The sequence below is a fragment of the Solea solea genome, chromosome 9 (assembly GCF_958295425.1).
Source record: "Solea solea chromosome 9, fSolSol10.1, whole genome shotgun sequence".
NCBI classification, from domain to species: domain Eukaryota; kingdom Metazoa; phylum Chordata; class Actinopteri; order Pleuronectiformes; family Soleidae; genus Solea; species Solea solea.
The window spans coordinates 22,167,656-22,180,128 of NC_081142.1; the positions used below are offsets into that span (position 1 = coordinate 22,167,656).

The 12,473-nt window shown below is 40.0% G+C and overlaps 1 protein-coding gene across 5 annotated transcripts in view; it reads right to left on the reverse strand.

The window, feature by feature from the left end:
* Positions 1–633: 633 nt before the first annotated feature.
* Positions 634–12,473, reverse strand: part of nfic (nuclear factor I/C) — a 42,653-nt gene continuing 30,813 nt past the window's right edge. For all 5 annotated transcript variants that reach the window (XM_058637779.1, XM_058637776.1, XM_058637780.1 and 2 more), the window contains one exon: positions 634–11,157. In XM_058637779.1, the coding sequence (XP_058493762.1) occupies positions 11,033–11,157 (125 nt within the window). In that variant the 3' untranslated portion in view covers positions 634–11,032. The remainder of the gene's footprint in view (positions 11,158–12,473) is intronic.

Here is a 12,473-nt window from a genome sequence, read left to right on the forward strand (position 1 = left end):
TAATTATTGAATTTTAATATTTGTTGTGATGATGCCGTGTAATTGTCATGTAGAGCAGAATAAAACAGCTTTTAGTGTCTCAATAATAACATCAGAATAAATATAATAATATAAGACATGCAGTACTGTGCAGAAAAGTGTCAAGGTACCTCCTGCTTTGTTGTTTTTAATGTGCTAATTTAGGCATTTTGAGAATAATGTCCTAATATAATGAGAATTAAGTGGTAGTATTGGTCATAATAATGGAGTTCTTTGTCACATCATGTGGATGGAGGCAAACGGCAATATGAAATAAAATAAAATGTAGATTATTAAGACTTTATTCTTGTAATATTACAACTTTATTATGACTTGAACACGGTTTAAACTTTACAGACAGAGAAACTTAATAACTCTTACCTAAAGAAGGACATTTGCAGTTACTCAATTTAATTTCTTACTGACATTAACAGTAGCTTAGAAAATTATAAAAAATATATGAATTTAGTGTTAGTAAATGCTGCAAGACAGCATTAAGTAATGTTGTGTACAAAGTGTTACAATAAATGCACTTTATTTCTTACAGAATGTACCTTTAATGTGTGGAAAAACCGTCTCATAATGAAAGAAATGAACAAACAGGAAGTCGTGGTGTGAATTGTGGTATAGTTTGTTTATTAATGGTATATTTTTGCATAGGGAAACATACTCATTTCCAGTAATGACTTCATCAGCATTTGCTGACAGCAATGGCTAAATATGGTTATAATGACATTATTATCAAAGATGTAAATATCCCCCACAGCAGATGAACAACATTAGATCAGGAACACTGGTTCAGGCAGCCGTCTCTCATCCACACCGGGACAGAAAGTCCAACGTTTGACCACACAACTCACTTCCTGTCCCTGTCTGAAGGCTTTTATTTTTACACATACATATGTAGAGAGAGAGAGGAACGCTTTATATCATGCAAATAAATGTTGAGCACTGACATTTGCAGCCACGGCTGAAAAACAAACCAAAGGAGGAAAAATAAAAAAGGTACTTCGTTTAGCTCTCGTTTAAAAAGTGCGACAAACTACATCCAGAACAGAACAGCGGCCTTTTTCTACTTCAGCAGGAAACACCTTGTTTATTATGCTCTTATACTGGAACACTGAGTCGCAAATGAGTGCATGTTTTGACACTTTTGGTGTCGATAAAGCTGTGTTTTCACTGAGTGGAAGTGGAACGGTTCAGTTTGGTAGTTTGGTACAGTACCAATCGTTCCCCACCCTTCCTTTGGGGCACTGGAGTAAAATGGTACAGTCAGGTTGGAGCTGGTCACAACACTGAGCCGATTGGGCGACCAGTGTTTCTTCAGTGCCCACAGTCGTATTGCTTTCTCATACAAAGCTTAACGTCTTGTTGAGAGACGCGTGTTTTCTACGAAATTTGTTCTCTCCACTAAAAGTCTGTCGGACAACGTTTGGAAATGCCAAGGAGCTAAATAATAAGGTGCATATTATAGAGAAACTAAAGCAGTGATGCCAGAAAGACCGGCTCATATCAAATACTGCCCATTTCTTGGTTGTTTTCCTGACTGATTTGACTACTGACTCTATACTGCCCCCACTACTTTCCGTGGTATTGCTCCATTTTGTCCGTCATCGTGAGCTCTCCTTTGAGGCGCACAATGACGGACGCAATGAACACAAAGTACAGACGAGTATAAATGGGCCTTAAGGTGTTCCACCATAAAACATAATAAAGCGATGTTTCAAGACTTCCTGTTGGTTTCTGTTTGATGAAAAAGGACTGTGGTCTGTGTAGACAGCAGCCATGCAATAACTGATGAAAGCTGTTCATGCCTATGCTCTCTCTGATGTAAGGGATATATATCTGGAAGCAAGCAAAGCAGTCCTTTTACTATAATAACCGAAAAAGAAAACATGAGGAAAAGAAACGCAAAAACAAAATGAAGCTAACTCTCTCAGAAGCAATTTACCCTCAGATAGAGAAAAAGAGTCGACATGGCATCGCTAGCTACGTACAAATCTACTGGCTGGATACGCCAAGTGAGGCGCTCTGAAATGAGACTCTGGCGTGCAAAGGAATTCCGGGATATCTGGGAACATCCACGCATTCAAATGTCAACACGCTCCAGAGGATCCAGCCCGTGGATTGGGGAGGACATAGCTACTGTCTGTCATGGGACACCTAGCTGTACAAAATCTGTTTTTCAGTAACTACCGTACGAAAGAGGTTCTTCAGCTGCTGCGTCTGAATCAAAGAAAGATTTCTCAGGGCCATTCAAAATAAACTGATTGCAATTCAAGTACTAAACAGCGAAAAAAAGAAACGGAAACTTGACGATGAAGGTTTTCAGGCGACAGCAGCAGCAGCACCAGAAGCAGGGTGTTGAGTCACATTAACAGTTTATAGAAAAGAGCCCTCGATGAAAACATCTCCTCAAACCAAAACTCCTCCTTTTGGTTGTTGGGCGTTACACTTGAAACTTCCAATCACAAACTCGGAAATTCCAACTTCCTACTACAACTGGAACGCACCAATATTCCAGAACAGGCCCTGGCCAATCAAATTAGCTTGATCAGTAATCAGACTTGAGTCCCAACAACGGCCGCCACCAGAGGCTACTGCTTTAGCAACACGAGCAACTCTTAGCACGAAGCCATGACTGAGCACCAGCAGCACCAGTCAAGAGGCACGCCCACTGCTAAAGCACTAATGCTAAAGTGTACGTGTAAGTGCATTAGAGCTACTTCTAGTACTAGCTTGAATCTGCCAATCACAGTCACAGAGCAGGTATGATTCTGACTGATGTTTATCTTAACACATCTCCCCCACGCACACGTTTGGTTACCTCAGCTAACAGGGCTAACAGTTTGTACCACAGAGAAAAGAAAACCCAGAGGGAAGTTATCTGCGGCGACATGATTTAATAGTGACGGACAAACCAAGTGCAACCAAGACTAAACTTCAATCAGTAAGTTTCCTACCTACTGAAGTGTTTTAAGGAAATGTTAGTGTTTTATTAAAGGTAAATGCAACTCCATGTAATGGAAACAGATGAAGTCAACTACTCATCAGTTAGCATGGATTTGCTTATTTCTTTCCTAATTCAGTCATAATTCGTGCAAACTAAAAAGAAAACTGTTAATCAACTTGGCTTCAGTCTTTTGGTGTTTGCTCGAAATTTTTCTCCAGCTCTTTGGGATGATTTATGGCTTGTCACCTTCAGCCCATCTTCCCTAAGTGAGCGACGATCTCGATACAGAGCATGTGACCACGTGGTGTGAGAATAGAAAACTTAACGCAAAGTACAGTGTACAAAAACAACTCAAATGTAAGTAAAATGACAGGCACTGCTTGTTGATTTAGTTTTTGGTTGTTCACTGTCTGTTTCTATGCCGATGACCTGCTGATTTATTTCACAAAAAAAGTGCCAATCTTCCTTGATCCAAATAAAAGATACAGTACGCGTAAGAAGCAAAACAACATGTTATTTAAGCCTCATTAAGATTCGAGTTTATTGCCACGTTCCAGACAGCTTGGGATTTAGAAATCTGTCAACCTCCTACTTGGGAAAAATGTAAAGCAATGCTGAGTTCCAACTGGCCAATTCATCTACCACGTCAAGGTATTGACTGACTGCCAGGAGCTGTTTGCATCCAAATCACTGAACCACACTTTGAACAATATGCTGCTTTTAAAACTTCACGACTGCTTTCATCCTCTATAGAAGAGACGGTTTAGACTTTATTTTAGCGACAGGTAAAAGTTCTGATGGACAATACGAATCATCAGTGATAAGATTCCCAAAGTACAACATCCACATGCTCTGGTTCATCAGCTGGAAGAGACACGACCACCACAGAACCATGTCACTTATAACTGTAATCCACCACATCATTTTACCAAAATCTACAAGTAAATGTTAATCTCAGGAACATTTTTCACAGAACTAATGGTTTAAATATTATTACTTTGCCTGCTTGACAACTGTATTCTAGAGACCTGGGCTAAAACTGCTGCTGACAGAAGAAGAACCAATGGTTATAATGAGGTCCAGCAGGTGACAGTAACGCAAAAGACTTTGCAACAAGGAATAACGGGATAATGGGAATCATTTTGTCTTTTTAAAAACAGTGGTAGATAAAGGATTAGCATTAGTCCTTCTGGGGTGATTCTGGTTCCTCCAAAGGTTCCTAGATCCAGGGGAAATGTCTCTAAGTCCAAATGCAGTTTAGTAATCTAAATATATATATGTATATATATATGCCCATTTTCCCAATGATGTGTAGTTCTGTAACATAATGAACATATTGTGTACTGTTGTGTCCTTCCCCCAACATTTTACCAAGAGATTACTGTATACTTATTGTCCATTCTGTCCTGCCTTCATTTAAAGGTCATTTCTTCAGGAAACTAACAACTAACAACAGAAAAATCAAATTTCAGCCAACAAAAGTCAATGCTCTGCCTTTATCCTCTAACAAAGTATTAATAATCAATCTTCATACTTGGTCTTAGTAATACAGTCTTGGATGCGCCATGGTCTTATTATAAAGGATATTAATAGAGCCAAACAAGGAGTTCTGAATAAACAAAGAGTGCAAACATGAAACTAACTTTCCAACCTGCTTTCAGGGCAATCAATCACAGTCAGGACTAAAAATCAACTTCACCACAGCTGGGTTTTCACTGAGGATCGTTTTTACGAACTTTTGCAATTTTTTTATTTATTAAAATGACCGATGAACAAGTGATCATATATAATGGCTAATATCCAAGGTCTGGTAGAGTCTGGATGTTTCAGTGTAGGTCTGATTTTTTGTGAGTTTTGTGAAAGGAAAAACTTAGTGTAAATTTAGTGTATGTCATTATTTAAAGTGCCATTAAATGTTTTGGTAAAACAATTCTTACCTAAGTTTTGTCACACGTATTTGGATCATCGTTTGCTCTTTTTAAGGTTGAACTGTCATTGTAACGTACATCTGCAGCCCAAAATTGGTCGTTACTCAACACTGCAGGTCAGAATTTATCAGGTTGCTGCCAACAGCTAATAATCGACACATCAGCACGTTTGTACTGGACTCTGGGTTTATACTGGACTTTTCTCAATACTGTCTCTTATTAAAATAACACATTCAGAGGACTGTGCCGCCTTGGCAGACACACACACACACACACACATGCTCTTTGTATACATTCTACTTCACACTCCTTCACCCTGCATTAACTTCCACTTTTCACCATTCATCACCTTCCCTTACTTCCAGCCCGCCCATTTCATGGGTTCTAAATTGTGTGGCTTTGCCACGGCCAAGATAAGAACAATAATAATAATAGTAATAAAAAACATTCTATACATCGTTTCGTGTGTCTACGCTTTACACGTTTTTATAGAAACTGCTGTGTTTAAACCTATAAATCTACAAGCGACAGAACAACTCAAAAACATTTTAAATAACCCAAGAGCCAAGTTGAGTAAGAATAGTGTTAAGTGCATGCATTCATATAAAACTCATATCGTATCCTAGCACATGGTCAGAGTCATCATCATCATCATCGCATTGGAGCCTCATGTTTAACATGTTTCCATCAGTCTGGATTTAGTCGCTTGGCCACTTTGGCTAAATTCCTGACTAAATATTCACAACCTCACATTACAGACTTGCTTTCATTCCCCTGCAATAAATACTTGGAGATGTGTTTGGGGGTATTTGATACTAAAGACTTTAAAGCAGGACGAAGACAGAGCCGAACTCTACTCTGAAGAAGTATTATTTCCACCCAGTGGAGCGGTACGGTATGGTACGTAATGAACCATCCATTCTTTGGCACCCTTCCCTTGGGGAACCAGGGTAAAATGGTACGATGTGGTCAGGTACGACGTCATCTCACTGACGTGGCCAAATAATGGTAGCACGTACCAAGTACAGGTACAGTTCTCCGCCGAAAAGGAAGCCTGACCTAGGTCTTTACCATGCCAAACCGAACCGTACCACGATGGAAACAGCAAAAGTCTCTGAAAATGGCTTTTGTTTGTGTTTGGAACCATTAGTGTTCATGTGTATTTAGCAAAATGTGTCCACGGTGACATTGCCCTCCTCAGGACTCTCCGAGTATAACAGCAGACATGTATTTCCCAAAATGCCACACTGTAAGAATTATCTTAAAAGGTAGCAGAGAAAAAAATGGCTGGGCCACAGTGGATGAGGGTGCAGTTGTGTGACAGCTTCATGTGGCTGTAAATTATATTATTTTTTTAACGTGTGTATGAACTCAACTGTGCCAGGACTCAGACGCAGAGGTAGACTGATTCACTGGGCTTTATATTTGCCATTTGTATTTGCTGTCATTTAACTGTTATATCCGCCTATGAATGCAAGGAACCGTCCGTCTTTTAATTACATAACTGTTTAACAGTTTGCGCGACAGACTTCAAACTTAGCAGGCAACTCACTCAGGGCACCAGTGACCGACTTTGACAATGTTTGGATGAGAATTGCAAGAGATATCAGTAGAAATGTGACAGATGTATATCACAAAACGAGCCACTCTCCCCCCCCCACACACACACACAGTACCGTCTGAATTATTTAAATCTGTTGTTATCTGTCATTGTTATTTTTTTTTTAAAGCCTTGTTAAAAAAATGAGAGGATTTCGACAACTGAAATGCTAAAGTGCTCCTTTTTGAAACAGCTAGGAAAAGTGTTGCGTTCGTGTCAAGTGTGACTCCACTATTGACTCTCTCAGCTGCTGTAATCTGATTACACATGTGCTGTAATCTAATAACAAAACCTGGCGTGACACAGACGAAGCGCTCACACGTCCACTGTGGTCCAGGTGTGAGTTCTGTCGCCGCCTCTGCTGCTGCTAATGAAATAATCCGCTGAGCTTAAACACGCCCTCGCCTCATCGTCTACCTGCTACATCGTTTAATGTCAAGCAATCACACATGCAGCTTTTTTTTTTTTTACTTCTTTTCTTTTTTTTACAAGTGCTACCAGCTGTACCATGATAAGTATGATCATTTCTCCATAATGTATTATTTATTATTCTTTAACTAAAGGCAAGGCACATAATGTGTTTCATGATATATCGTGCAAAATAGAAGTTCAACAACAGGGCAATTATTAAAATCCAAAAGGAACTAACAGACAACGATTCCCTGCACTGCCCTCTGTCGCAGTGTCAGAGAGAGGAGAAGAAAGAGAGGGATTGAGAAGAAGAAGAAGAAGAAGAAGAAGAAGAAGAGGTATTATTAGTTTGAGCCATGCATTCTTGAAGGTCAGCACAGCGACCAGGGGACAGCACCATGCAGTACAACAGCTTTAAGCCGGCTTTAACCCAAACCTTAAACCACAACCAGGAAAAGTGAGACACTAAGGGGCGCTGAGCGCTGTCGACTTTAACCTCAAACCCTGGGAGAGGACAAGGAAGACACACACACACACACACACACCTGTGTTCAGACTGAACGCAGAGCAAACCTGGAGGTTTCAAGGCCTTTGCACGTCGACAGTGACGCAAACAAACGACACAAAAGTGCAAATAATTCAGAGATTAATGTCAACGTGACCTGATGCAACCAAGCAAAAATAATTATAATATCAATGCCAGACCAATTATTGTGGCTGCAGTTTTTTTAATGATCGGCATTGGCCAATTATGAATTATTAATCAGCCAATTATTAATTATTACAAGGCTACAGAAGAGAATTATGGTGAGATTTGAATATTGTTTTTACAAAAAAAAACTTTCCTCAGAAGTCTTACTTTTGAGAAAAAAGATTTTTGTTTAATTGTATGGAAGAGGATTAGTGCCACATGTGGCATTGTTTTTGGAAACAAAATGAAATATACATACATGTCACTGCAGTGCAGACATTAAACCATTAATGCTGTTCAATAACTGGTTACTGAAGGTTTTTTTGTATAATTTGTTACCATCAACGGTTATGTAAGGAAATGTAATAAATATATGGACCAAAAATATTGGTACTGATTCAGAGAGAACACCTTTAATCAGTCCTGCTTAATGATCAAATACAGGTTTAAAAATATTGTAAATGTGCAAAGGAAAAAGAATAAGTGTCTGATGTGCAAAGGCCTTGTTATTGATAAAGAGGGAAAATAAAGGTCTGATCCGATTAAAGACACACATACACACAGTTTCCACACATGGAGCTGGTGAACGCGCTGGAAGCTTGTCAAACTCTTTTTAGGGTGGAAACGTTTGTGCAGCTGCTTCTTCTGTGTCTTTAAAGGTGTGTTTTTGTTTTTATTATTTTTCTTTCTGCTCTGAGTGAAAAAGAGCAGATGTAGAATTTCCTGTGATTCCAGCGACCTCAGCTCCGCTCCTCCTGCTCCTGCTCCGACCACAGCCGAAGTCAGTGGAATCATATTTAAAGACATTTGATCTCTGCAGGGCAGCTGGAAGGCTACTTAAAGGTGCAGTGTGTAAAATTTATCTTTCAGAAATTAAATATTATTATGCTTTTACTCCACCTGACAAGTAAGAACTCTTGTGTGTTTTTAACCTTTATGTTCCACAGGAAGTGCATTAATTTCCATGGAATCCTCCGTGTTGTGCCACCATGAGTATTCAAATCTAAAGAAGGACTTATTTTTTGTGTTTTTATGCTTCTGAAAGGCACTGTACTTTCACATATACTCTTAGATTTGGAAACAAAGGGTGTTCAGTTGGTTGCAATATGCTATTTCACCCCTAGATGGCACTAAAACCTACACACACACACCAGTCTTTTAAAGCTGCAGTATGTAAGATTTAGGGGCACTTATTCTCCAGTGGCAAAAAAATAATTTTACAGTGGCCCGCTATGGACAAAACTAAACGTCTTTTGACATGTGATGAGTTTTGACGCTAACTGAAGGCTACACATAGGCTTTCCGACACACTTGAAAACCTTTACACACTAAACCTTTAAGTAAGAATAAAAAGTGTAAGTGGTCAAATCTCTGTGAGTTTGCCCGACGTTCAATCTGACCACACCTCAAAGACACAAGAAAACACAAGAAAACACAAGAAAACACAAGAAAACACCAGACCTGGAACTGAATCTAGTTGCGAAAATAAAGAAATATATAAAACGTCAGTTACTAAAAAAAAGAAAAGTATTTTACTGTGTAATCATGGAAATATTATATAATAATATATATTTTTTTAAAAGTGAATTTTACTTAATATGGGATTTTCTTCACCCTCTGTGTCTGCAGATTATCGGCAACAGTGAAAAAATTAAACACGGTCGACAAAGTCAGAGAAAAAAAAAGACTATAATTGGATCTTGAAACACATTAAATTGACCTAGTTACATAAAGACAACCTGTCTTATGTTAGTTTTAATGAAGTTTGTCGACCGTTTTTTACGGCATTAACTTCTGCGACGTCTACGGCAGGCGTCTCAAACTCAAATCACCTTGAGGACAATAAGTGTCTTTTCTGGTCAAGTAAAAATATTTTTGACGGAATTTCATTAAAAAAGGTGTCTGTTTTGTGATAGAGCTCAATAAAAATCTACATATATCACAAAAACAGACTGTCGGGGCAATGTAATTGATTGGGACGGGCCACATGTGGCCCTCAGGCCGTGAGTTTGAGACCTCTGCTCTAAGATGTCGTCATTAACACAGACAAAATTAGGCTAAAAATGCACAAAAAAGCTCAAAATGAATGAATCTATGGGAAGCCAAACAGGACAGGATATTGCTTTGCCTCTGACTTTCTGATTCTGACTCGACTCACTCGTCTGTCTCCGTGTGTCCAGCTCACCTCGTCTCTGCCTCAGTGCCGGCTCGGACCCTGGTGTCCACAGAACAGAACAGAAGAGGACAAAGCAGGAGAGGACAGGAGAGGAGAGGGCCGCCGGATTCTTTGTGCTCAATCCAAGTCTGTGTGCGCGCGACATAAAAACATCGTTAACTTAATCATAGTGCAACGCCTGCCGCTCAATCTCTCCTCCTCCTCTTCCTCTCTAATCTACAAAAACTCCCGCCGCTGTCGTCCTCAAAGCAGAGCAGTGACACACACACACACACAAACACACAGTCACACACATGCACCACGTGCTACAATCTCAAACACACCCAGTTCAGCACATGATCCTGGTTTTTGTTTGTTCAAAGTCTTTCTCACTCCAAACGTTGTGCCTTTGGCTGCTTGGACTATTCTCCATCTGTCCTGACAGAGCGATGGAAGCCGCAGAGAAATTCTGCCGGAATCACCCGGGGTCAAAGACCGGGTTCCTCCATCCTCCGTCCCCGGTGTCCAGCTACAGCGTCGTGTGTGACGTGTCTCGAGGACGGATATAGCTCTTATATTCCACTATTACTCATTGTTTTTTTTTTGTTTTTTTTCCGATTTAGAAACAAAGAAAAGAAGAAGTCTTAGAAACATGAGCCTCGCGAAGCAACGTAATGGTTTCAGCCTGATGATTGTCAATAAAAAAGACAACGCCTCCGTCTTTTTGGTGGTAAAAGAAGAAGAAGAAGTTTCCAAACCAAAAAAAAGTGCAAAGAAACTTTTACATATCAACAGCAGGGTCTCTCACGCTATGTTGGTTCAGAAAATAAGGGAGGCTTATTTGCATATATTAGAAGCAGCACCTGCAGCAGAGGAAGGAGGAGGAGGAGGAGGGTTTCATTCTGGAGGTTGAAGGACGGGGGGTGAGGTCCATGTCCGGCCCCAGAACAGAGGCCTTTCACTGGGAGACCCACGGAGAACCAGGGAGCAAGGGAGGGGAGTAAAGGCTGACATCCATCCCAGGGAAACAGGCCTCTTCCTGGGCATGTGGTTCAGTTAGAGGCTCGTCAGTCAGGGTCTGGTTCTGCTCCGAGACAAAAACCCGGAACGTCTGCGTGAATCCACTGCTTTCTCTAGAAAAAAATCATCATCAGTGAGCGTTTGTGTTGGTCTGTAAAAATGTCTCCGTCCGTCCGCCGAGACTGTCTCTCACGCACACACATGTAAACGTCGCTCGCTGTACGTTTACGTGTGTGTGCGTCTCCGTGTGCTGCTGCTACAGAGCGGAGTATATTTTTCCTTTGGCGACGTCTTGACAACATTGTTTCCCTTCATCCAGGATGGAACGTCCACGACAGTCGGCCGTGCTCCACAGCGCCCTCAGTTGCCCAGATACCAGGACTGCAACACAGAGACACACATGGTGTCAGATAATGAAGGAACAGACGTACATGACTGATAATAATATGACTCTGTATTCTGTTGTCTCTGATTTTAATCTGACTCTGTAATATGTTGTTTCTGATAATAATCTGACTCTGTAATCTTCTGTTTCTGTTAATAATCTGACTCTGTAATATGATGTTTCTGATAACAATCTGATTCTGTAATCTGATGTCTATGATAATAATCTGACTCACATAATACAACTCTGTAATCTGATGTCTCTGAACACACAAACTATAATCTGACTCTGTAATCTGATGTCTCTGATCACATTTACTATAATCTGACTCTGTAATCTGATGTCTCTGATCACACTCACTATAATCTGAATCTCTCATCTGAGTCTCTGATCACACTCACTATAATCTGACTCTCTAGCCTGGCTCACAGTAATCTGACTGTCTCTGAAAGCTCTAATCTGTGACTCACACAGATGTGTTTTGTCTAAATAGAAGCCACATGAACAATGAACCTGTTTAGTTCTATTTATGAAAGTTTAAAACTTTATCAGAAAAAACAGCAAAGGAAAACAAATACCTATAACTTCATAAATATTGAAATAATTTATACCTGGCAGAATAATTTTATCTGGGAACAATTAAATTAATGTTATATTAATTAATATTCACATGTAAGAAGCAGAACATTCAGAAACCTGTTTACATTTGTTTTTAAACAAAATCAAACCAATTGATCAATAATAAATGTAGTTGTTATTGATTTTGTTATCCCATAATAATTAATTCATTGTTGCAGCCAAAGATTTATCATAACCATAAAGACTTGAACCTACATGAACTGAAAAAGAAACCTTGTTTTTTGAGGTTATTGTTGAGTCTGTTTATTCACATAGAGTGGGCGGGGTTTATGAGCTATAGCACAATACCACAGTCGGCCACCAGGGGGCGATCCAGATGTTTCACTTATGAGAATCTGTCTTCACATGACAGAAGTGAGTGAACTTTGACCTGATATTAACGACACACACTGATCTCAACATGAAGAGAGAGGGAGAGAGAGAGAGAGAGAGCGAGAGAGAAAGAGGGAGGGAGACAGGGAGGGAGAGCGAGAGAGAGAGAGAGAGAGAGAGAGAGGGAGAGAGTCATGACTCAGTGGTATTAGTAGAACACTTTCTGGGGCAGTGGAACTGCAATGCAGCACAATCCAAAGTTAAACCACAGGACCCAGCTCAGCTCTACTATACTATACCATACTGTTGTGTTCTGTTCATGTGCAGAACCTCATCATCACAATCATCATTAACCATGGAG